Source organism: Sciurus vulgaris (assembly GCF_902686455.1).
Source record: "Sciurus vulgaris genome assembly, chromosome: 9".
In the NCBI taxonomy this organism is placed as follows: Eukaryota; Metazoa; Chordata; class Mammalia; order Rodentia; family Sciuridae; genus Sciurus; species Sciurus vulgaris.
The window spans coordinates 102,913,538-102,939,907 of NC_136469.1; the positions used below are offsets into that span (position 1 = coordinate 102,913,538).

General features: G+C 43.5%; 1 protein-coding gene across 4 annotated transcripts in view; it reads right to left on the minus strand.

The window, feature by feature from the left end:
• The window catches only part of KIT (KIT proto-oncogene, receptor tyrosine kinase), a 79,564-nt gene extending 59,915 nt beyond the window's left edge, over positions 1–19,649 (minus strand). For all 4 annotated transcript variants that reach the window (XM_079153051.1, XM_079153049.1, XM_079153050.1 and 1 more), the window contains exon 1: positions 19,492–19,649. In XM_079153051.1, the coding sequence (XP_079009177.1) occupies positions 19,492–19,555 (64 nt within the window). In that variant the 5' untranslated portion in view covers positions 19,556–19,649. The remainder of the gene's footprint in view (positions 1–19,491) is intronic.
• Between the last annotated feature and the right edge of the window lie 6,721 nt (positions 19,650–26,370).

Genomic DNA, 26,370 nt, shown 5'->3' on the forward strand with positions numbered 1-26,370 from the left:
TTTGGAGCTGCTGCCTATGGAGGCAACTCCCAAACTTTCATCTTCTAGATAGGAAGGGAAGCCTTGCTTTAGCTAGGCCAAGGCAAACCGGGTTAACATAGGCGAAGGGGTCTGTCTCTATTAATGCTTCTGTGTGCGTGTATGGTACTGGGAATGGAACACAGGGGTGCTTAACCACCGAGCCACAACTCCAGCCCTTTTTCATATTTTATTTAGAGATAGGGTCTTGCTGAGTTGCTTAGGGCCTCACTAAGTTGGCGAGGCTGGCTTTGAACTCATGATCCTTCTATCTCAGCCTCCTGAGCCACTAGGATTACAGGGGCGTGGGGCGCGTGTCTGGTTACATCTCTATTCTTCCCTGGATTTGGAAGTGTGTGGGAATAAGCACAGCACCCCAACACTCACTTCTTTGAGGAAAGGAGGCAGTGGTTCCTGAAAGTCCCAGGAGAGATGGACAGCAGTCACATCCCTGAAAACGTCCCGTCGCCATCTTTACCATTCAGGCTGCTTGCTGGTTTCTGAGCCAGGTGTTAGGACCTTGTGACCATCTCTCCAAGAGTGAAGGATCTGTCCTTCTGTCATGGCCCTAGAATACTAATACTCAACAGCTTCCTTTCTGGGGTGCTCCACAGCCAGACCACTGTCCCCCTGCCAGGGACCCGCCTTTCCAGTGAAGGATTCCATGAGCCTTCCTAAAACTCATTAGGTGACACCTCTATCAAAACGACATTGACCAGGACCCATATTCTTAAAATAAAGGCGAGGATGACCCCTACTATTCATGCATCCCAAAACACACACTGAAGGCCTGCTCTGTGCTGGGCCCCAACAACAGTGAACAAAGCAAGGACTTCCCCACCCCCCATGCATGGAGTTTATATTTAGCTCCAGGGGGAGCCATAAACTAGTAATTATACAATTATATAATTACAATGCGATAAGTGTCAATAAGTCAGCAGCACAGTCAGAGCCGACCTGCCCTACCCACCCTGCAAGTCCAGGAGGACTGCTAAGGTCACTCAGGAGCTAGAGCTGAGGCACACAGGAGGCTAGGGAGAAGGGCAGTGCAGAAGAAGCTGGAACTTCTTTAAGGAGGCAAGGATGCTCTGAGAGCAAAGGATGAGGCAGGTGGTGGTGTGTGCAAAATGAAAACCGGTAGACTTCAGAGGGCACAATTTATTCCTAGGCAGACTCTGAAAGGTTTTGGTCAGAGTGGGTGACGATCACATACGTCCTTGTAAAATATCACCTCCAGAGGGGCCTTCCCATCCCCTCCCCCACTCCACACGTACACATTTCTGGAAGCCTCTGAGCTGGCCTATGGTACTGCAATTGTCTGTTTTCCTGTCTGGACTAACCGAAACTCCTATCTATCTTTCTTAGTCCGACAGAAAGAGAACTGAGAATTGTACCCTCGTCTGACCTTAAAGGAATTCAAGAGGCCAGGAGTCTGGCGCTGTGACAAAGTCCAGTAATTGTGACACCCTAGACCGGTGGTTCTCAAACATCAGGCTGAAGCAGACTTCTGCCAGGGGGCTTCTTAAAGGAGATTGCTGGGCTTGCTCCCAGCAATGCAGCAGGTCAGGGCAAGGGGTTTCTCTAGCAGGGGCCAGGAGCTTCTAACAAGGCTAGTCCAGGCACCTCCTGAAAACTGGTGACCCCTTGCCTCACAAGGCAGTCAGCTAGCAAAAGAAACCCAAACCCGGGGCATTAAGCAAGAAACTGTACCAGGATCTGTATCTTGGAACTCAAAGCAAACCTGCAAAAACAGATTTTCTTGAGTGAGCGAATCTGCCTGGCTTTTACACCTAGAAATCGGCCTCGCGCTGGGTCCCCCTGACGAGCCTTGGCAGCCAGTCGGGCACAGATTTCTCGAATCCCCGAGCTTTCAAAGTGGGAAATGTTGCAGAATGCACCAGTCACAGCTACAGGACTCCAGAATAGTGACACTGGGTGGCAAAGACAACTTCTGCAGCACATCAGACTGCAATCTGCTGCACCAGGCCTGAGGGCCCAGCACCCACATCCACAACCCAGGTTCATCCATGGGGGGCCTCTGAGCCCCCCACAGTGGGTGAAAAACACCCAGGAGAACAGGCGTGTCCTTGCACAGGCCGTGATCTTGCACAGGGCCCTGTCAAATACCAGGCATTTCTTGGTGCGTGGGCAGATACCATTCACCAATTTCCTAAATTGCTAATCAGATAATTGCTGCAATAGTTAATTCTGAAGCCATTCTACATTTGAATAAACAAAATAGAAAATAATTAGACCAAAACAATCGCACTGGTTTAAAAGCACACTAATGGACAAAATTGGTTTATTCAAATTTGTTTCAACATTCATCAGAACGCTTGCTGGTCAATTTGCTTAATGACTGCTCACTTTTCTCTTAATTTTTCTGGGGTGACATTCACTTAGAGCAATACATTAAGCCTGCTTCCCTTTTGCAAAGAATTCTTAATGAGCAGCCCCATGCGCAAAATGATCTCTTCTCAATCTCTTTGTAGAAAACAAGAGGAAACATTTGAAGATGATCTTTTTGTGTTTTCCAGAATTAAAAAAAAAAAAAAAGAAGACGACGTTTCAAATATGTCCATTGAGAAAGTTTACTGCTTCTTTACATGGTTTTAGAATAATGGGCATCCCTAAAAGTGTGGGGGGATACTAAAATTATAACCTTTCATTATGGTAATTAAAATCAGTGGGAAACTGGAAAAAACTCAAGTTGGAAGAAGGGAATTCAATATTTTTGGAAATCTAAATTAATATTATGTCAAGTCCTGGTAGTACTTTTTTTTCCATTGACTATAATTAGAGATATGCAAATTTTTCACTGGGGAAAAAAAGCTGAGAGGAAAATGCACCTAATTAAGTAATGATGTTATCTTTATTAGGTGGTATTAAAAGAATACATGTGGTTTAATGCTTTAAAAAAAAAACAAAAAAGAGCACTACCTCCTTCAGAACTCAAGGAATCTTATACCAAACAAATAATGGCAAAAGGGTGTAACTTCTTATAAATTTTGCTCAGAAACAAGGCTTAGCAATGAGCTTCCTGGTGATTGTATTGTTTCAACCTTATGTTTGCATAAACAGTAAGTTTAGAAAGCCAATGTCAAGATGCATAGTATTCATTTCCATACTAATCAGTTTCCAGATAGTTTACAACCACTAGCAACAAATTTTTAATAACTCAATTTTGAAAAAAAATCATTTTTTAAAGCAGCTACCAGTATCTTAATATTTCACTTTGGTCAAGCTTTGATAGACCCAAAGGTTAAACTGTCAGTATAGACTCTGGGAAGGTGGGAGCGTCTGCAGGGATGGGAGCACACTTGTTGAATCTCCTCAACCATAAAAAAATGGGCAAATAGAGCAGAATCAAAATTGAGAGAAAACATCTGTGACGACAGGAAGTGAAAAGGTATCCCAGGAACCCCACGCATGAAGGTAGAAACAAATTACCTGCGGCTACAAGGATTACCATCAGTTACTTCCTGGAAAGCTCAGAGATCCTTCTGAGAATGCCCAGAGACTGGGAAAGGACTTTGCAAGTTCCAATCTTACTAATGAAAACAGAGGGCACTGGGATGTGTTTATGTCTAATGTGCTGGAACATTCTGGAGTGGGGAAGGTCTGGGCCCTACAAACTAACAACCCAGCACAGAGCCCCTCCCCTGAGAAGAAATGCAGGGATGAAATCTAAGAAAAGTGCAACAGAGGCAAAAGGAAGAAAAGAAAGGTCTGGCTGGGTGGGAAGTTGGGGTAGGGACAAAAGACAATAAGGTCATAGGATTAGGAAGCAGAGTCCATATTTTACTGCTTTATGAAAATAATATCAGTGGATCACCATGATGCTAGAAAAGCCATACGGGCCCAATCCTCGCAAAAGTACAGGAAAACTTGGTGAAAATCAGAAAAGAATCACAGTTGAATTCCAAATAGTTATTTTTTTAATTTATTTTTTTAATTTTTACAGACTGCATTTTGATTCATTATACACAGATGGGGTACATCATTTCATTTCTATGGCTATGCACTATGTAGATTCATACCATTCGTGTAATCATACATGAGCATAGGGTAATGATGTCGGTCTCATTCCACCATTTTTCATAGCCCCTCCCTCTCATTTCCCTCTATGTAAACTAAAGTTCCTCCATTCTTCTCTCACCCCAACCCTTTCTCCCTCATTATATATCATCATCCACTTATCAGAGAAAACATTCAGCCTTTGGGTTTTGGGATTGGCTTATTTCACTCAACATGATATTCTCCAGTTCCGTTCATTTATAAAAACTAAGGAGCCAAATGATATCCCTGATTGGGACAATACAATCATGCCAGAAGGATGCAAAATAAAACTCCGACTAAATAGTTCAAGACAGGCAAAAAGAAATTAAGCAAATGAAAGAGACTATAAAAAATAACAAGTATCAGAATTTTAAAAACTCAAAGAAGTTGACTAGAGAACATATGGACATTTCAAAATGGAGGCAAAGATTAAGAAATAAAGGGAAATGAAAATAATTTCAGAAAGGAAGGATAAATAGAACATAAGAACAAAAGTGAACAGTGCCTTAAATGGACTAGAAGATGGGAAAGGTTATTTTTAAATTCAAACAAATTATAAAGGGACTAAAAGAATTTAAGAGAAAGTGACAGATAAAGAAGACAGGCAAAGAAGATCTAACACACACATAATGGGAGTTCCTAAACCAACACAGAACAGTATATGCTATTTAAGAAATATCCTTACTGTGGAAAAGGGAGAATAAAAAGAACACTTGAGATTTCATATTAAAGCAACATATCATGTCCCAGGCAGCGGGGGAGTTTAGGGGGAGCAGAGAATCAACCCAGAGCTGCCAGTACTACAAAACTACTGAATTTCAGGGTGAAAGGATTCCTTTGGGTATCCGGGCACACATACCAAGTCAAATATGCATGAAAACTCTGATTAGCATGAGACTTTGATAGCACTTTACAACAAAAGACATTAGAGTAAAATACTAGAGATAACTGAGAAAAGTTAAGATGGACGAAGGACTTTTTTCTAAATCAGTCACCCTGACCTTTAAGCATAAAAATGACAGGCAGGCAGCTGTGAATGTGTAATTCAGGAAAACACAAGCCATGGGTACCTCCTGAGGCATTTGCTAAAGGAAGACCTTCGGAAAGGAAGGGCAGATAGAACTGTCGAGCAGCACTAAGTACATATTTACCTGAGAACTAAGACTATATGATATATGCAACAACAGAGCAGTTTTGATGGGGCTACCACAAAAATGGGAAAGCAGCGAAGTTCTGAAAACAGCTGTGTTCACCTATTCATAGATTTAAGCTGGAATCAAGTAGCCAGTTCTTGAAATCCCCAGCTCAGGGGAGAAAAGATCAGGCCACCAACTAATTTAAATATTACAGCAGAAAGTCAATAGACGATAGTGCTGTATTAAGGTATCAGTATAAAGGGAAAAAAAAACACAAATTTTAGAACAAAAATACAAATTTTTGCAAATGTCCATAGGTATGTGGGGGTGGGGTGGGGAAGGGGAGAGAGAGATAATAGAACATACCATCTATGGAGGACTCTTGTTTAAAAAAAAAACTCAATATGATCAAACTTCTAAATCAACAATTTACAGGAAATGCAGGGAACAGAATATGTTAATCACCACAGAAATGCAATCAGCATAATTCAGACTGAAAAACCACAGAGAATACATCCATGGTTTCTTCAACAAAAATATGGGCTAAAGCCTACAGACAAGTAATGGCATCAAGGACATACCAATCAACTGCAGTGCATCTGTCTTTCTTGGTTTCTTTTATTAATGTATTTGTTTACAGTTTTGTATTTATTTTCCCTATAGGAAATGTGAATCCCAGATCCTCAATGACAGTAGAATTACATTGATTTGGAAGAATGTGATCTGACAGCATCATTATGTTTAGAAAAGGGAGTATTTTAGAGCTACATGCTGAAAACATTTACAGATGACATGCAGCCAGGCAATGGGAGGGTGGTGGGTCAAGGCAAAGCAGAAAGGCCGCCATGTTGGCAGTGCTGAAGCTGGAGTTGTGGCCACGAGGGTTCATGGCACTACTCTGCTTGAAATGCTCCCCTAATAAAAATACTGATTTTGATCTGGGCATAGTGGCACACATCTATAATCCCAGCAGTTCAGGAGGCTGAGACAGGAGGATGGCAAGTTCAAAGCAAGCCCCAGCAAAAGCGAGGCGCTAAGCAACTCAGGGAGACCCTGTCTCCAAATAAAATACAAAATGGGGCTGAGGATGTGGCTCAGTTGGTAATGTGCTCACCTCGCATGCACAAGGCCCTGGGTTCAATCCCCCGCACCACAAAAAATAAAATAAAATATAAAATAGGGCTGGGAATGTGGTTCAGTGGTCAAGTGCCCCTGAGTTCAATCCCTGGTACTCACACCTCTCCCAAAATAGAGATTTTAGAAAAGTTAACATGAGGTTCAGGTCCTTTGTGTTGAAACACAATGGCTGGTAATCGGTTTGCAAATTACCCAGAGAGTGGCTTAGAAATTACAGGCTCGGGCTGGGATTGTGGCTCAGTGGTAGAGCGCTTGCCTAGCATGTATGAGGCACTGGGTTTGATTCTCAGCACTGCATATAAATAAATAAAATAAAGGTTCATGACAACTAAAAAAAAAAATATTAAATCATAGGCTCCCTACTGCTTCTTAAAATTTGTTTACGCTCACCTACTCAACGGTAGCAAATTTAAACATCATCCATTTAAATATAGGCCCTGAAATCCTCACCCAAAACAACAGGTACTGACCAGTGATGATTACACTAGACAAAAGGGATTGTCAAACCTGGAGCAAGCACCAGACCGCATTAATTACTTAAGTTCCCATCTGTGCACCTCTGAAGCTGGTAGCTTCATCAAAATGTTTAAGTGACACCTGCCAAAGTCCCTTAGGACTCCTTGTCTATGCTCGCAACCAAAACTGTGGTCCCCGGGATGCTGTCTTGCCCTAACTCAAGGTGCTACCACTTTCTGTCCCTAGACAGCTTCTATCTTGGATTCCTTCCTAAGGACTGGAACTAAAACCACCAGAACAACAAGAGCTCTGTGCCCGAGAACTGACAGGGAAAACTTCCAGTCCTGAGTCCTTTAACAGTGTCAGTTCTTATCCTGGGAATCCGTCTTTAGAAACTAGAGCGCTTACCATTTCATGGGCCTCTTAAAGGCCATCCTAAGCCTAAGATGCAAAACTCAGATGTTGTTCCTTCTAATGTCCCCTTTTCGGCAGGCATCTCACCCAGAACAGTGACAGTACCGGGAGAGTTAAAACTCAGTGCAGATAGGACTGCAGGTGGCTAAAGTCAAAAGCCAAGTGCCATCAGCATACCACAGTGCCTACTGAAACCAATTTATTCACTTAACAAGATAAAGAGAAAAGAACTTTCTGTCCTTCAAGAGATTACAAAAGCACCCAGCTCAGACCCCTGACACATCTCTCTCAGCTGCCAAAAGCATTCAGGTACCTTCTGGAAACATGAAAAAAGTTTCCAAACCTCAGACTGGCAAAGCACCTCAGCACAGTGAGGCTCCCTCAAGTCCTGAAAGGGAGGACTTTCCTACTGCTTCAATCTAAGGCCTTTCACCAGAAACACCTGTGGAGCAAGATGCACTCTGAAGTCACTAAAGCTGAGTGGTCCAAGGCTGGGACAGCTGTCAGTCAATGCTCAGCTCTCCAGCAAGGGCAGGGCCTGTGGCACTAATGACAAGCATTCAGAAAGCTCCCACTGCTTCGCCCCTCCCTGTCTCCCCTCATCCCCAAATGGATCTCCTTTTTCTGCTCTCCTGGTTGCCTCTCTGGCCTGCCTCCTCCTCCCCCACGACCCAACCCCTCAACCCTTCTGAGCGACCTCTCCTTCCTCAGCTTTCCCCCTTCATTGACCACAATATGGGAGCTGAAATAAATCTGAATCAAACTGCTTTGTCTAAGGGACTCTCAACTTTCTCTGTTTTCCCCCCCTTTTCCTTTCTTGGCTCTAAGGTCTTGAAAGAAAGAAAGAAAGAAAGAAAGAAAGAAAAAAAGATCACTAAAGCATAAGCCCCAGGAGGAAGAAGGATTTGGGCCTGGCCTGTTCCCTGTTGTATCCCCACCCAATACATGTCAATTATCATGTGTGGATCTACCTACGGGCTCCTCACCGGGTCCAGCTAGAGACACCACAGAATGAAGCTGTCCGCGGGTTACATCTGCCATTGCAGGTGTCCTGTGCTCTGTGGAGGGAGTAGCCTGTATCCGCTCCCACAGTCGGCCTCCCTCTTTGAAAGGTAGTGGCTCTAAAACTGGAATGATCATTTTAAATAATATCCCCTGAAAATGCTGGAATGTAAATTAGGCAACACATTCAGATCTACCAAAAAAAAAAAAAAAAAACTCACAAATCCTTCCACATATGCTAGTTTATTTAAAAAAAAAATGGGGGTGGAGGAGTTCTCTTTTATCAAAATGAAGCTTTTGATTCAGCTAAAAACTCATCTACTATTTCCCCGTAATAGATACAGACTTTACCAAAATAGAGAAACATTTGAGTTATCTCAATTAGGCATTCTCATTGGCTATCTTAATGACCTATTTTAGATTTAAAATACTGGTTTAATTTAACAATGACAAAAAAGAAATCCTGGAAAACCAAGTCACGCAGTGTTTTAGCAGCCAACTAAATATCACCCATTTCTTAAATGGAAGATCTTTCCAAGGTACATCAGCCGTTAGCGGAGGAATCTACATTGTGAAAATTTGGATGGAAATGCATTTAAAATTACTTACAAGCTAAAAATTGTATTGCTTTACAAGTGCCCATATTGTCTTTATTCCAACTAAAATTCTCAAATTTTTTTTTAACAGCCTCATTTTCTTTTCAAACATTACTGGTCACACAGAATAACAGCCAACGCCACCAGCTACCTGCCACACCTCTAAAATCTCCAGTAAATACTATTTTCAGAAGCCAGTATCTACGATGGCATCCTGTCTATACAGACTTCCTTCCAATAAAGAGACATTTACTTTGGAAGTTCGTTGTGATGACACTCTTTGTTCTCAGCTCTGTCAAGCAATTCCTGTACCTAAGAGTATCCATAGGCTATTATATGCAAATTATCGGAAGTCCCAGTTTGTTTAGGAATTTTTTTTAACATCCTTTGAAATAACCTGAGTCACCTGGGACAACTCCAAATGAAGCTCGCTCTTTAGTCTCACTAAATAATTTAAAAACAAAAGTAAAGGAATCAGGTTTCTCCTCTTCTCTATTTCCTTTTTTTTTTTTTTTTCCTGTTTGGTCAAGAATAAGGCATTCCCAGACACTGTCATTGATTATACCCTTCCTTAGGGGACAGAACTCTGCCTGCCACAAACTCTCCTCCCAACACTGTTCTGGGGAGGGCAACCTCTAGGACCCCAACACCACCCCCTGATGCAGCACAGACTGGGGAACCAAGAGTGACATGCAAAGTATCCCAGTCCACACAGGACCCTTATCAAGGCTTGGGTGCTTTCCTGTCACTGTACTTGAACAAATGAATTGACATAAATAAGACTTTTAAAGCCTGCTACATATTACATTTATCATTTTATTAAAGATTTAAAAACCTATTAATAAAACAGAATCAGAGGTGATCTATCACCACTATCATGTATCAAGAACAGAAATTTTCTAATCTTGGCTAGGGCTGGGGATAGAAGGTGGAGCGTAATTAGTCTTGGACTTAAGAACGAGTCGGAACACATCCATACAGAATTTGCATTGTACATACAACATATGAAATCCCATGCAAAAGTGAGATGCATGCTTTTCCATTTTTTAAAGTTATGTCTCTGAATAAGCAACTACTCCACCAGATTACATTTACGAAAATCTCATCACATAAAGGCACTGAAGGAAATACCTCAGTTATTGAAAAATAAAAATCCAGGTGCTCTAAAAATTCCATCTCACCTTGCATAACACTCTCCACAAAGTCTTTCTCTGGGAGCCTTCCTGCTAACTCTCACCCTGTCTTCGAGCATCGCCTTGCCCCAATCCCATTCCACCCTTCAAGATTTATCTCAGGTCCCATAACCTCCTTTGAATCAGCCATTCCACTTAAGAAGGGAAACGTGTGTCCTCCAGGACAATGGTAATGAACAGGACCAGACTGTTGGCCAAATCTTATTACCGATTGTGTCACATTAGCATCTACCAAGCATTAATCCTCCCCTAGATCCTAGCCCATCTTAGACACCCCTGTGTGTTTTGATGAGACAGGTACAACCATGTCATCAACCAGAGGCTGCTGAATTGCAATTTCGTTTCTACCATCTTCCTCCACTGGATGCTGGCTGATCTAATGCAAGTCATTGAACAGAGACCATGAAATGACCAAAGGAAAAGGACAGATGGGAAGGAAGAGAGAATGGTAGGCAAACCACAGAGGGAATGACCCAGCCTTGAGCAATCAAGGGAAAAGACACAATGGCACATACTTCATCCTCCTCATCCTTAAAGACCGCCCCACCTGGACACAGCCTTGGGTTATCACGTGGTATTCACACCATTCTCCACTTAGCGCTGAACAATTGATCATGGATTTCTCTAGGCCTCAAACTTCCTTTTACTTCTACTACTTTGACACTCACTTGAAGCTACTGCAGTGCACAATTTATTCTGTGGTTAGACTCCCCACCCCAAAAGATCAATAACATATTTTTAGGCCCTAGGTTCTTTCTTGGCCATTTTCAATATAGCCAAAAATTGTGAGAGTTGACCTAGCATTTATGAGCCACAGAAGTGAGGGAAGAAAAACAGCTGGTTATCTTCTCATTTCCAAATTATTTAGGAAGGATCTCAGACAGGCCCTTGAAAGGTCACCAAACCAATTGAGTTGGGCAGGACCTCATGGTTTCAAAATGACAATTATTTGGCTTTCCTCATCTCTCAGCGAAGACCCTATAACCAGCACTAGTAATGTAATGCAATGAAATTATTTCCAACCCTTCCAATTAAAGAATTTTTTCTTAGGGGGAAGAGAAAAAACAAGACTTCTTTCAGCAACAGTTTACTTGCCTCTGCCCCACTCTTCCGTCAGCCACTAGAACTACTTGAAGATTGTCATTCCCTAAACCTTCTCTCCTGCACGCTTAATAAATTCCATTCCTTTGCGTTGTCTCCAAAAGACCTACTTTCCAAAGCTTTCATCAACTCTATGTCCTCCTTGACACCCAAATGTCCACTTTATTTTCTAAGAAAAACAAAATACCTTTTCAAAAAATGTCTCATGCAGAGAGAGAAATACAAGATCGCCTTCCCACTGTGCGTTTCTTTCCATGAACATGGTTCTTGCCTTCAAATGACTGGTACACACTTAATGTGTCATTATTTATAATCCTCAGATCTTACAGAGCGCCAGGTTCTGTGACTTTGGGGTTTTGTTTCTCACATGGACCTGACCCTAAGAGTTTCAATATGGATCCATATTGACCCTAAGACAATATGGATCTCCCATATTGTCTGATGAAATTACATCACTGGAGCCCATAAACGTTCAATGAACAAACCCAGCAGAGTCCAACAGTTCATTTCCTCCCAAGAATAGGCTGCCTGCTTCTTGGCTTTATCTCCACCTATTCCACAGCTCCCCATTACTCTGCCACCCATAACTCTGCTCCTTCCCCTCAGTCTCACCAGAGCCTGACACGTTGAAATACACCCAGCAAATGAGTCCATTATTTTCCTCGAGTTTCTTAGGTGGTCTCCCTTCTTTTCCAGAGCATGCACTTAACACCCAGACCCTCCATCAGACAGTGCAGAGCCTGACTGACAGTTATCCTGCCCAGGTCCCCACCAACCCAAAGCAATCAGCCTTGATGTACCCATCCTAAAAGAGCCCCCTCCAGAATTCTCTCTTAGACACATGTATGCCAATGCTCACTGCAGCATTATTCACAATCTAGTAGGTGGAACTAACCTGTGTCTATCAATGGATGAACACAGAGGCAAAATGTGGTATGAACTTATAGTGGAATACTATTCAGCCTTTAAAAAGAAGGAATTCTGACCTCACATCCCGGATGAATCTTGAGAACCCTGAAGAGCTTACACTAAGTTAAATAAACCAGTCAGAAAAAGATAACTACTGTATGATTTCACTTACACTAGGTTCATAGGAGAGCCAAATTCAGAGACAGAGAGTAACAGCAGGGGGTAGCGGGGGAGGAGGAGCTGTTCTTTAATGGGAACAGAGTTTCAGTTTTGCAAGAAAAAGCTTTCTGAGACAGGTTGCACAAGTGTGCAAATGTACCTAATGATACAGAACTCTACACTTAATGATACAGAACTCTACACTTTAAAATGGCTGAAAGATCAAATTTGGGGTTATGTGCATTTTACCAAAATTTCTAAAATTTAAAAAAAGAAAAAGAATCATCCTTTGTCTTGACTGCCTGCAGCAAGGGAGTGTCGCAAGTTTGGGGATAGTACTTGGCATTACACTCCCCAGCTAGAGTGTTCTTGACTACACAGAACAGCAGAGCAGGTGGCCATGAACCAGTGACCCTGGCTCCTGGGTCAAGTTCACCTTGGCATGGACTTCAAAGCCTTCTTCATAATCTGGACCAAATTCAATACTAAATATACCCTACTCCACCACTCCCATGGGCCAATCAGGAGTCGACCTTTCCAGCCTCTTCCCCTCCAATTCCTGAACCCGAGCCATCTCACCAAATCAAAGGTATGAAAACGCTTAAGGAAGACCTTGATGTGATTTGCTCTATGTTTCCGTGACTTTTTCCAGTTGAAGTTTCCACGATGGACACTCTACTCATTCTAAGATGCAGAAATTAATCTCCAATATTTTCTCCCACATGGACACTTATACAGATGCATGGTCTCTATTAACACCTGCCAAGACTTAATTTAAAATCCCATCCAAAGCCCTTGCCTCCTATGCCACCAAGCCTGTGTGCACCTGCCCCCCTAACTCCAGACCACACCTGCAGTCCCTGGAAAGATCCAGGCTCAAGAGTGATAAAGTTTCATTGAAATGAATTCAAAATGTTTACTGAGCATTTATTAGGCTCATATGCGGTTCAACTGCATATGACAGGACAGTCATTAAAGCAATATTTACCGGGCACCAATGTGTGCCTGGGCCAGTTCAGCTCAGTCTCTGCTCTCCTGGGAGAGTAGCCGAGGAAAAGCATCTCACTCTCGTAACGTCTTCAAAGCCACTGTGCATAAGGGAACAGGGTTCAGAACCCATCTGGAGAAAACAGTATTTACAGATTCACTCTCCCCAAAATTTTATTCCCATGCTCTCTATCACCTTTGATGGAAAGTTAGCTAAAAATATAAAGTTAGTACACATTATCGCTAACTCTGAACTCTGGAAAAGGTAGGTGTAAATTCCATCATAACATCAAAAAACAAACAACGCCCTATGCAACCCGATTTTATGCCATTTCCAAATGTTTTCTAAGAGACAAAGCTGAAAGAGGAACCTAAGATCATCAGCCTGACTGTGGAGTCTACCCACTTCCTCTACAATGAGCTCCAGGCCAAGCATGTCACCTGCAGAATCTCAGAGTCCCTGCAGGAGCCGGATGCCACCATCCCCATTTCACAGCTGAGAAAATGAAGCCTAAGCGGGGGAGGGGTTTAAGCATCTGGTCCCAGATTACCCAGCTGGCAAGTGGCAGAAACGGGATCGAAAACCCAGGCGGTCGATTTCAGAAACCAAGCTCTTAATTCTGATGCCACATGCTGTGAATAATAATTTAGCTTAAACCTTAGATTTTGCAAAACTGTTGAAAACCTAGGTGTCAAAGTATGCACTGGAAGATATCTGAGAAAAGTACGTCAAGACCAAAATGCAAGTTTGAAGGACAAAGCCTAAGATGAATGGGAAAATTATCAGGTACGAGTATTTTTGTTGGTGAAATCTTCTGAGATGTGTGGGAATTTTTCCGGGGGGGTGGGGGGGGGGGCAGGGAGTCTAAGATCTGTTCGATCTCTAAGAGACCAGTAAATGCCAACTGTTAACATCAAAAGCTATATATATAGGGCTGGGGAGATAGCTCAGTCAGTAGAGTCCTTGCCTTGCAAGCACAAGGCCCTGGGTTCGATCCCCAGCACCAAAAAAAAAAAAAGCTATATATATAAAACTCGACTGTTATATCAAAATTATATAAAATGCAAGACAAAAATTAAAAGTTTATTCCATTTTAAAAGCTGTCAGGTTAGTACTTATTAACACCAATATGGGAGGATCATAAAGGGAAATAATCAAACTCTATCTACTGGAGGAATTCATTCATTAGATGCAGCTCCCATTCCAGAATTTAGTGCCAGGCACCTTTATAAGAATCCTTCTCATCTTTAGGGCAGCCATATTAATAGAAGACACTGTTGCCATCTTGGAGATAAGAATTGCTTCTTCACAGATAATTATTAGGGCTAACATATATTTAGTATGTACTGTGAGCCACCACTCTAAAAGTTTTATATATAGCAACACACTTACTGGCACAGAGAGGTTAAGTAATTTATTCAAGTTACACAGCAAATAAGTAGCAAAACTAGGATAAAACAATGAAATTTAGAAAGGCTAAGCAACTTGCTCCAAGGCTCCAGCCCTGAGTCACCAGACTAATACAAGACAGGCTGCCCCTGCTCCTTCCTCTACTGGCATCTGCCTGGTCCTGCTTACACTCCCGAAGCCCCAGTGCAAAATGTCCAAGGGCTGGCAGTAGAAAACAAGAGTCTAAGGCAACCAGAAGAGTACAGGTCCTACTCTAAGGGGCCACTCATCATTTCTCAAAAAGAGAGAGAAATGGAAACCTTGAAAGAAATTCTCTAGATTGGTAAATATTGCCTCAATGTTGGTTTTTGTTTTTTTGTTTTTGTACTGGGTATTGGACCAGGGGCATCTTACTACTGAGCTACATCTCAGTCCTTTTTATTTTGAGATAGTGTCTCACTAAGTTGCTGAGGCTGGCCTCAAACTCGCGATCCTCCTATCTTAGCCTCCTAAATTGATGGAATTACAGGCATGTACCACCGCACCTGGCTATCTCAATGTTTTCTAGAAAATATCCCGTGAGCTAAACAAATATGCCCACAGGCTGTGGCTTAAAATTGCTCTTTACCTAGTGGAGTCTTAAGTCAAAAAATGAGCTGTATGATCATGTCCCAAAATGTCAGAAATCAAAGCCGCTAGTCCAAGCTCACTACAAGCCCTCTCTACTTTCAACAAAGATTTGCAATGGATTTACTTTCAATTCAAACTTTTACCTCTGCTAATTCCCTTCCAAGTCCCTCCTCACTCTGGATTTGCAGCCGTGAAAATATCTATTCGAGTTACTGAAACTGCATATGAAATTTAGCATATTTGGATTCCTGCAAATGTCTTTTAATCCCACTTTTGAAAAGTTACCACACATGAATGCAGCAAAATAAAGCACTTCCCACATCCTAGCCTGCCAAGTCTTAAACTAAATTCATTCTGCAGAAAATTCTGCTGCAGCGCCGACCGCTACTTCTAAGGGGTCCAGCACCGCGGTCCAGCTCTGCGAATTCCGCTCAGGACACCATGGCTCATTTGCCTCATTTCCTCCGGTCCTTCTTTAATCAGCTGGAGGAGACTTGAGGAAATGAGTCAAAATCCTAAGGGTAACTTCTAACGGCTGTCAACAACAGCAGCAAAATTCATCACCACAACAACATCTGTACATAAACGTGCTGCAAGGGAAGCCCAGAAAATACCTGGCACACTCCTGGTGAGAACTTCTGGGAGAAGAAGAAAGGCAACGAGTGGTAAATTGTCATTTTATCTCATCATGCTCATTCAGGGTAAACAACAGTGGTATCAGCCATTATTGGGGGCTTTTTCTTTCACAAGTATGCACGAGTATATAACACTACAAGCATTTTTATTTTGGGAGTGGGGGATGGATTTCAACTGACTAAATCATTTTAGAGATAGCATATTTTCCATTCTGAGGGACCCTAACTAAAATGGATCAGTTAACACCTAAAGCTCTCAAATCACAGGGTCAAACACCTCCCCTGCTGGGAGCTATAAATGAACCCTCCCTGAGTAAATATTTCCCTTAAAATGAGAACACTAACTCAAACGCTACAGGACAGGTAATCCCAGGTTTTCTTCAGAACTGGTCATCCTGTATTCCCAGAACGTCTAACAACACCTGGTATATAGTAAGCACTCATTAAATATGTTGGCGTGAGTCTTAGTTTACAACAGATTCTGGCAAGCCGTGTAAATGGATATGCAGTCTGGCATATGGAGCTGATCTCAGACTCCTCCACCGATGGATTATTTTAGGCAAACTGACTTATCCTCAGTCAGTTTCTCCAGTTGTAAAATAGTAGGGCCAGTAATGGTACTACCTCCTGGGCTTGAGCAGACCAGAAACAGCAGGCAAAGCTGTCTGCACAGGGCACGGGGCACAGTTTCCAATCACAGAGCAACAACTAGGTACAATGCATGGGTAATATAACATTTAAAGCACATCAGAAAGCATGCTGCAAAAACACAGCATCGATGATTTATAAAGAAAAAAAAAATCATGTGGATGGATGGGAAAGACAAAAACAGGGAGAAGTAAATTGTCTGGATCCCTTTACAAAATGACATTATGGCTAGCAGGAAAATAATCCAGAATGCCTTACGCCCAGGTGGGAGGATGACTACAGCTCACACCTGCAGGAACAGCCTGATTCACTAGTGCCTGCAGGTTCATCCTGTTAGGCGCTGAGAGCTGTAAATTTGATGGGGGTGGGGAGGAAGGGAGGTTACTACCGAGTTGGCACCTCCAAGCCCTCTAAGGACAATGTAGGAGGGCTGGGGTTATAGCTCAGTAAAGCGCTTGCCTAGCACATGTGAAGAACTGGGTTCAATCCTCAACACATTTAAAAAAAAATAAGTAAATAAAATAAAGGTATTATGTTCACCTACAACTAAAAAAATAATTTTAGAAAAAAAGAACAATGTAGGAGTTTGTGGGAAATGAAAGCAGGCAGTGTAAAATCTCAATTCTCTGCTTAGCCAGAGACAGAGCCCTAGGATGCCCCCATAGGGCCAAGTCATCCCTGTGACCAAGAGAGGCAGGGACTTTCACAGAAGCAGGAAGCGATCAGGGAACCAGTTGAGAAAGAATGCCAAGTCTATACTCGTAACAGTGGAAGAGCATTCTGGACGGGAAAGCGCCTTCATGACAGGAAACCTTGCAGTAGTATTCTTGAGGATACTGAACTTGCCTGAATTTAAATGACTTGCCCAAGGGCACAAGACCAGTGAAAGGCAGAGAAAAGAAGACAAGAACTGGAGGGGCAGCACAAGCCCCTTAGCTATGCCACTGCTGTGCCCAAGGAGACGGACCTTAAAATTCCCTTTGCCAGCAGGGCAGGGTGGCCCAGGCCAGTAATCCCAATGGCTCTGGAGGCTGAGGCAGGAGGATCTCGAGTTCAAAGTCAACCTCAGCAACTTAGCGAGCCCCTAAGCAACTCAGTGAGACCCTGTCTTAACATCAAAAATAAGAAAAGGGCTGGTGATGTGGCTCAGAGATTAAATGCCCCGGAGTTCAATCCCGGGTATCAAAAAAAAAAAAAAAAAAAAAAAAAAATCACTTTGCCAAAAAGCTATTGGATAGAGTAGGCTATGTTTAGCCGAGGAAGAAAACCAAAGATCCACTTAATGTTTTAAAAGGTAACCATTCAGTATGATTTTTCTGATGTCCCATTACCACTAGGGTCTAGTTCACATTCCTTTAATGAAATTAAAAGGACAAGGCAAAAAATAGACCATAGGGGGTCATTTTAAGGTAAACAATCAAATTCACCAAGGAATCCATACACTCACTGGTGACCCTTGGTGATCCCTCTTAAGGCGCAGGGGTCCAGATGCAAGGCCTCTCTTCCCCCACAGGGAAGCCCTCTCCTTGCCTTGCGAGAGAGCGGGGCGGGAAGTGGGTCTTGAGACTTGAGGGAGAAACTGACCGGTATTCTACTCACAACAGGTCATTGCGACAGGGGTTGATTGCAGTGTAGACTGACTTTCTATCCTTTAATATCATCGGGGTAACATTAAACGTTTTTATTTTATTTGTTTTTAAATGACCTGGGAGATAACAGGGCTTCAGGGACTAGTCAAGCAACCCGCACACGCGCGTGCCACCAGCGACACCTGGAAAAATGGGAAGAGAGGCAGGAATCTGACTAAGGGGCTTTCGGAGCCTGCAGATCCTCCTCCACCTTCAGATCCAAGTTCCCGCGCGGATATAACTGGATTTTCCTAACAGTTTGAAGAACCAAGTGAAATATGCAGGAAGTTCCACTCCATCTCCCACCCCCCACCTCAGGCAGCCCTGAGTACAGCAATCACGTGGGAGGGGGTGTCGTGAATCTCAGAATTTCCGAAGAAATCAGGCACCTGCGTTTAGTGAGCGCACACCGAGACCAGGGGCTTTCAGACCGGTCGGGCTAGTACCGCGCTCTGGCTGGGCGCGCCACGGAGCTGGGGTCTGGGGACTCGAGAGTCCCCACGCTCTGTGCCTGTCTCCTCGGAGGAGCAGTCGGCCAACGCAGCCTCCAGCCGCTCCTCGGCGCGTGGCAGAAACAAAACGACACCGCTGCAGAAAGGGACCAGCCTCCAGAGCAGGGTTTATAAAAGCAAAAAGTCTGCAACCTAGCGGCTGCTCGCCACACGCCCAGCCCAAGTTGTCCCATTCCCCGCCACCTCCAGGCTCGCGGTCCCGCCCCAGAGCAGCACGCCGCTCTTCCCTGGTAAATTTATAGCCGAGCGCCGGGAAGCGCCGCAGCCTTCGACTTGTCTCCACCGGTGGCGCCGTGCGCAAGCAGGGGCGGCAGCGGGTCAGTCCCCTGTTCTGTGCACAAAGAGCGCCGGCGGTTGGAAAGCAGCAACCGCATAGCAAAGAAAAGGCTCTCCAACTTTGCCCTCGGTGCGCGGGAGGAGCTCCGGGCCGGTCCTACGGTGCGCTGGTCAAACACACGCAACTTTTAACAAAAGGAAGCTGCGGCCGCGCCTTGCGCTGCGAGATAACGCGCTCGGTGCGAACCCCTGAACCGCCCCCCTCTGCCACCCGCGCACCGTCGGCACAAAAGCAACCCCAAACTCGTCCGCAGCCTGCAGCCTCGCTCACGCCTATGCCCCTCCGTTGCTCCCACTCGGTCAAGAGCCCCAGCTCAGCGCCCCACAACCAGCAGCAGCAGCAGCAGGGGACTCCTCGCCCAGGTGAGCGAGGTAAGGCGCAGGAGAGTCCAGGGTCCACCTAGAATCTTCCTGGAGACAAGAACGCACGGGTACCGAAAGGCCGGCAGCCACCTCTCTGGACGCACCCCGGCGTGTTCAATCCCTCCGAGACACAGTGGTGCCCTCCGGGGGGTCGCGGCCCAGATGTCCCCGAGCTCTCCCACCTGTCTGGATGTGGAGGAGAAGCAGGACACAGAGAAAATCCCAGGCGCCGCCAGCGCCTCTCATCGCGGTGGTTGCGCTGGGATCGGAGCTCTGTTCCACGTTCCAGCTCGAGCCCAAGTGCACCAAGCGCGGCAAAGCCGAGCCCCCAGAGCCGCGAGCGCGGAGCAGCAGCCCCTCCTCCAGCGCCCTCCCCCTGCGCGCCGGCCACGCCCCTCCTCGGCTCCCCTCCTCGGCTCCCCTCCCTCCCCGCCTGGGTCCTGCTCCCTCCAGGCGGCGTCTGCCCTCTGCTCTTTTGATGTGCTAATCCCGAGGGGCTGTGCCCTCCGGGGTGGGGAGGACCCGCGCGCTCACGACCCCTACGTCCCTGCGTCTTCTCTACCTATCATCCCCTGTGAAGTGGTTCGCCCGCCAGAGGTGGCTCGGGTCAAGGGCGGTGTTGCCAGCGCGCTTTGTGAAGCCGGGCACCCCGCGCGCATTAGGGCGAGGGCCCGCCACCTGGCAGGTGCTCCCTAGACAATAAAGGTTGGCCACCCGCCCCTCGAGTACTCTGGGGAGGGAGGAGGCTGGACGCCGTTGGTGGTGGAGGTGGCGCGAGGACGGGAATTAGGGAACGAGGGTTTAGGAAATGGGGTTCCAACATTCTCCTCCATTCCAATTAGTCGAGGTGGTCCAAGCGTGGCACCTGGCACCGCGGCAAAAGGCTGAGCCGGGGTTTAGGTAATTCTTTATGCTCAGTTTCTCCACCTGCTCCCTAACCTGTAAGAACACAGTTGATTTCTATTGGTCGGGATGGCCTCCGCCCAACAAGCTCCTGCCCAGACTTCTGGAGACCGGGCGGTGGAGTTGGGAGGGGCGTCTTGTGAAGTTTCCACTGAAAGCCCTGGTTTTTAAGTCAGTTTACTTCTGGGCGCCTTTCTTTTTCTTTTCTTTATTTTTTATTTTTATTTTTTCCATTCTCTCCTGTACGGTTTCTCTGACTCCGTATCAGATGACAGTTACAGACCTGGGGAATCCTGCGTTCCTTTTGGCTGCTTTAGTTCAGAAACAGAAGTAAAGAGACTCTCTCAAGCCAAGCTTTACCGCCTAGGAGGTGCTTTACACACTTGCTCATGCTGGCACCCCTCAAGTTGAAGGGAATAACAGTATCTGTGTAGGAGTTTATAGTTCTTCCTTACCCTCTTATTAATGCTTCCAACAACAGTTTTGTGGAATAGGCAGAGCAGATATGCTTATTAGCCTAAAGGAGGCCCAAGATCACATAGCTAACAAGGGGAGGATCCCAAGTTGGAACCTTCATTTTAAGATCTATTCAGGGTATGTTAAGCTTTGCCTGTACATTCTGATAAAACAATAAAACATCCCCCTAGAGAGTTTAAGAAAGGAAAAATAAAAAGGGAGATGCTCATCAGAAAAAATGGAATAACTTAGTTTCTTAAAAGTATCACCCAAAATGTATAATTTCCTAGCTCTTCCACTCTGTTCAATATTAAAAACAGACCTTTTAGGTATTGATAGGATCTAAGCTGGATTAAGAAAAATGATTTTTAAAGCTAATCACTTAAACTTTTTCAGTACTAAAGAATGATCGAATGATCAATGTGTATCATTGTCTCTCCTTAAATGTGTTGACTTTATTCATTCAACATGTTCAAGTACTGTGCAGCAAGGAGGAGGTAGGCACCTGGGGACTATTATTAATAGACAGATATGGGCCCTGCCCTCACAGTCCTGAGTCCAAGATGGAAACCTACACCCAAATGCACTACAAAATGGTTCAAGTCATACAGCTGTGGGGGATCCTCAGACCACACCTGTTTCTTAGGATGACAGGGTTAAAGATACCAAAGAAATTGTAAGTTTCTGGAATCTTGATTTATTTCTAAAATCCATTTTGTAGGAAGAAAAAAATCACTGAGTTAAAATATCAACATTATACCAGAGAGAGAGAGAAATTACAATTTTCTTCTTCAATCAACTGATATTGGAGAGGATAACATCTTCAGAAGAGTGGGTGAAAAGAAACCATATTGCAATTTAATTCTAGGCAAGAAACTTCTATCAGGAAAAATAAAAAAGCAGAATAGGGAATTATAGAATGCTGGGCTGTCACTCCTATTTATCATGCCGCAACATTTATTGAGCAACCAGGTGGGCACCAAGACCTACCAAAATGAATAAGACTAAGTCCCAGCATAGGGAAATTCACATTCTGATGGGGAAAACAGACACCCAAATAAGAAACTATAATATCTGCTAACAGAGTATGTGTTCAGTCAGTACACACCAAATTAACCATATTGGCTAGAAGAATATTGAAATCCTTTTGTACTGATATTTAAAAAACTATCCCCAAGCCCTTTCTATGTGCTCCCCAACCCCAACCCACTCTTGAGATACCTCAAGTCTGTTTAGATCCAACAATTACAGGCTTAATGCTGAGCACAGCAGACAGCCTCCAGTACCTGTACTTTTAGGGTTGTTAGCTATTTTAATAATACTCCTTGCCTAGTCTGTATTAAAGAAGTTGTGTATAAGGTGCTATTAGTGCAGTGCTATGGGAAAGAACCTTGTTATATATAGATCAGCACTGTCCAACAGAGCATTTGCAATGGTGGAAATGTTTTCCATCTAGGTAAGATATATTGATCAGTCCTACACTGTATTCTGTGATACTCCTCTTGACCCATGCATTGTACCTTATATATTCTATTGTTTTCATAATCCTTTTAGTGAAGACTCTTGACTGCATCTTGTCAAGCAAAGAAACCTAGAATTTGTTGGCTCCTATACCTGGAAAGCGCAGGAATGATTATGTTTCAGACTTTCCTAGACCCAAGAATTCAAAGTTATCAGGAGTTGAAGAGTGGGGTGAGTGCGTGTGTGTGTCTCTATCTCCATCCTTCACCAAACTTTCCTGTGTTGCTTTGCTGTCCTTGTGTGCATTCAGGCAGCTCCAGGCTTGTGGCTCAGAGTAACAATGGAAGCAAAGCTTTCCTACCCCTAGAAACATCTTCAATTAAAGTACTGAAACAGTCTTACTGGCTTGACTGAAGTCATGTGCCCATGCAGAACTACTCACTGAGTGATGAATATAGTAAGCCAGGTCTGGGCTACATGCCCACCCCAGGGGAGTACAGGTTAAAGGTCCACTTCACCCATACCATGTGGTCTAAGATCGGGAGAAAGAGAAATAGAGGTCCTTTCACCAGAAGAAGCAGCAAAGATGCTACACAAATAGAGAAGGTGATGTTTACTATAGTCTCACACATTCAAAATCTCAGCTTGAAAAAACATTTATTATATTTCTGACTGTAAAAATTAAGATGCTAATTGTAGGACTTTGGAAAATATCAAAGATTATTAAGAACAAGACAGAAAGCACCCGAGATATAAATACTGAAATGTTCTTTCCAATTTCTTTTCTCCACACAAATGTAAGAAATTTTTGCTCTATATAATGTAAGAGCTTACTCTTTGCTAGTTTTTAACCCATATTTTTTACTAATGACATGAGCATTGTCCCATGTCTATGAAACATGAGTTACAATGGCGGTATAATGTTCAATTGTATGGATGTACCATATTTCTGGATGTCTACTCATTTCTCTGTTGATTTCTTTTTTTGTTTTTTTTTTCACTATCATAAATTATTTGGTGATAAGCATCCTGGTTGAATAAAACTTGCCTGCCTATTTACTTAGAATGGATTGCTAGAGGTGAAATTCCTACACTGAAGGTGAAATTTCCACATCCTTTCCATCTTACTTTGCTATTTAGTACTCCTTGTTTTGTCAGTGATCATCTGAAAGTCTTCTGTTCATGAAGTTAAAATGAATATATGATTCTCGTTGTAAGACCTCATGATAACCACTTCTTGGTTTGTGAGCAGAAAGAGATAATGTATGGTCTCCATTCAAGCTTTTATTTGGTTTTTATTGAACACCTTCTATGGGCCAGATGTACTCCATTAAGTGCCTGGAATGCTACCCTTGTAGAATTTACAGAGAAAGAGGAGGGACACATAAAAGAGCAAAGATTGCATTGTTCCAAGTTCTCTAACAGCGATGCACAGGGTACTTTTTGAACCTAGAGTAGTACCAGACAACGTGCAGTGGTCTCATGAGGCTTCCGCAAAGAGGTGGCAACTGGATTCTGAAGTATCAGGTGGAAGGGAAGGGAAAGCAGAACAGTGGAGGTACCCATGGAAATGGCTAGGGACAAGAGACCCCCTGAGGAACCTGAAGAGGAGTAGTGTGTCACAGGTAGGGACAGGGGCTTGGGGAAGAAGGTTGAGGCCACAGAGGCAAGAACCTTTATGTGCCAAGAAATGTGAACTTCATCCTTGGACAGTGAAGAATCACTAAGGACAATCCCAATGAGCTGATGCCAAATGGTATAAGATTTATATTTTGGAAAGATGGTGGGGAAGCTCACTGAAGGAGAAGTTGAAAGGGGCAAAACTTGAGGGAGGCAGAAAATGGTAAGGAGGCCAAAGCAGTGATCCACAACCCCCACACTCCCCACAAGACGTGGAGGTAGGTTGGGAGTGGGAGGCCAAGGACTTGGAGTTGAGATGCTCATGGATCTGCACAGGGTCAGGCCATAGAGAGGTGGCTGCAGCCTCATTTCAAGGCAAGTGTGTTACAGATGTCACCTCCTTGGGGAATCCCCACATGTGGGGGTCAGGCAGTTAAATAAGATTTACAGAAAGTCATTTTTGGGCCAGGCTCCTGTATGGGGCCAAACAGACCAGACTAAAAATCAAAATGGAGTTACTTGTGGTAAAGTTCCATGTCCCCAAGTTGAAACTAAGGTGCTCATGTGATCTATCTAGAAAAAGAGTAGAGACATGACTTGCCAAATTTCCCATACAGACGAGTTTCAATCAGGGTGATAATGAAATGCCCTCTGTCTTAATCCTTAGCACAGAAAAATAACGAACTAATCTGATATTAAGCAGTCAGTTATTTTTCTGTGTTCTGTCTTCCTGTTTTACCTTGCAAGGGAAGAAACTCTGAAATGACCACTCTGGGATTTTTTATATTATTTTATTTGTTTTGTTTTTGTTTACTTCATCCCTTTTCTGTCTGTAAAACCAAACCTCCTCTTCCTTGGCTTATTGGAACACTTATTCTATTTTATGGACTTAAATGTTGCCTGATACCGTTGGAAAGTAAACCAAGTAAGATCTATAAGTTGGCACAGAATAGTGGCATACCAATAATTGCAACAACTCAGGAGGCTGAGGCAGCAGGACCACAAGTTTGAGACTAGCCTGGGCAACTTAGTGAGATCCTGTCTCAAAATAAAAAATAAATAAAAAAATGAGCTGGAGATGTAGCTCAATGGTAGAGAGCTGGGTTCAATCACCAGTACAAAAATAAATAAATAAATAGGCACGAGGCCCAGGGTTCAATTCCTAGGATCAAACAAACAAAAAAACCCAACAATGTGAAGGCTTGCCATTACTCCAGACTCTGTACATTCATTCATTTGATCCTTACCATATCTCTACCATATTGCAGAGAAAACTGAGGCACACGGAAATTATGAAGCTTTCACAAAATTTAAAACAGGATTAGAACACTTAGCAGGCTGACTTCGAAGTCCCTGTGCTTAGTTATCATGACCTCTCACTTCCCTTGTTGAACTTAGAGGTCTTTGGTGAATTTAAACATGGGCTTTCCTACCCTACACTCAGAGTCTGTGGGACCAGAATTTAGACTACATTAGAAATAAAATTTTAAAAATGGACCCAAGGATTTATTCCTTGAAAAACTGTTCAGTGTTATGGGGAAGGAGGCCCGGAGGCCAGAGGGGAAATCAAGGAGTCCTGAGCCACCCTGAGATGGAGGCACCAGAAGAGGGAGACCTTGAAGACCTGGAGGGAGAGGAGGTTTAAAAAGGAGACATCTAAAGCAAAGAATGTTAGGAAACAGAGGGGACAAGTCTAGTGAGAAATGGGGAAAGTGTGTAGGGTCTATTTACAAGCTCTACAGTCACTCATGGACACTTAAAATATGGTACTGAAAGATTGCTTTGTCACAGGCATCATTGGGGGATGCTTCCCAAGAATGTCCTCCAGCAGGGCAGGACATTCACAATTTCTTATTGTGAAAAATAAGAGCAGGCCCTCCAGTCTAAACCCATGTTGCCTCCCAGAATTAGAAGTCTTTCTAAACTTTCAGAGTCTCGTTCGGAGTTCCATAAATCCCCCTGGCACATGGTTCAGACACCTCTTCAGTCATACATCTTTCTTGGACTCATATCAGAATTATTTGTAACCTTGTCAGAATCTCTCCACTGAATAATAAATTCTTTGAGGAAACTACACTATAACTCAACCAAGGGTCTCTCTGCAGGTCTTGAGCCCAAAAAAGTCATGCACCCAGTAGGCACCACATGTTTGCAAAACTGAATTACTGAAAAAATTATGCATCTGGGTGCTTTATTTTTAGATTTTTTTTTTTTTTTTTAAATTTTGTCAGGAGTTGTTTTGGCCCCAGGAAATCAATGTCTTTTTTTGTTGCTATTATTATTACTATAAATTCTTACAATTCAAATTTGTGGTAATCTCATAGTGAACTCCATGACCTTTTCATCTTTTTTCATTTTCTTTTGGGTCTGATAAAGAAGTCACATTGTATCGCTGGAGGAGTAAGAAAGACTACAAGTCTCCATTTGAGCAAATACCAGGAGTAAATATATGTATAGCACAAGAAAGAGTAGAGATAAGTCAGGTTTCCTGATTGGTGGGACCAAGTTTGTAATCTTTGTGTGGTTCTTAAAAATTTGCAACTAAATGATCTCAGATTAGGGCCCACCCTTTATCCTTGACTGATAAACAGTATTTCCAGAATGGAAAGCTAGCAACACGA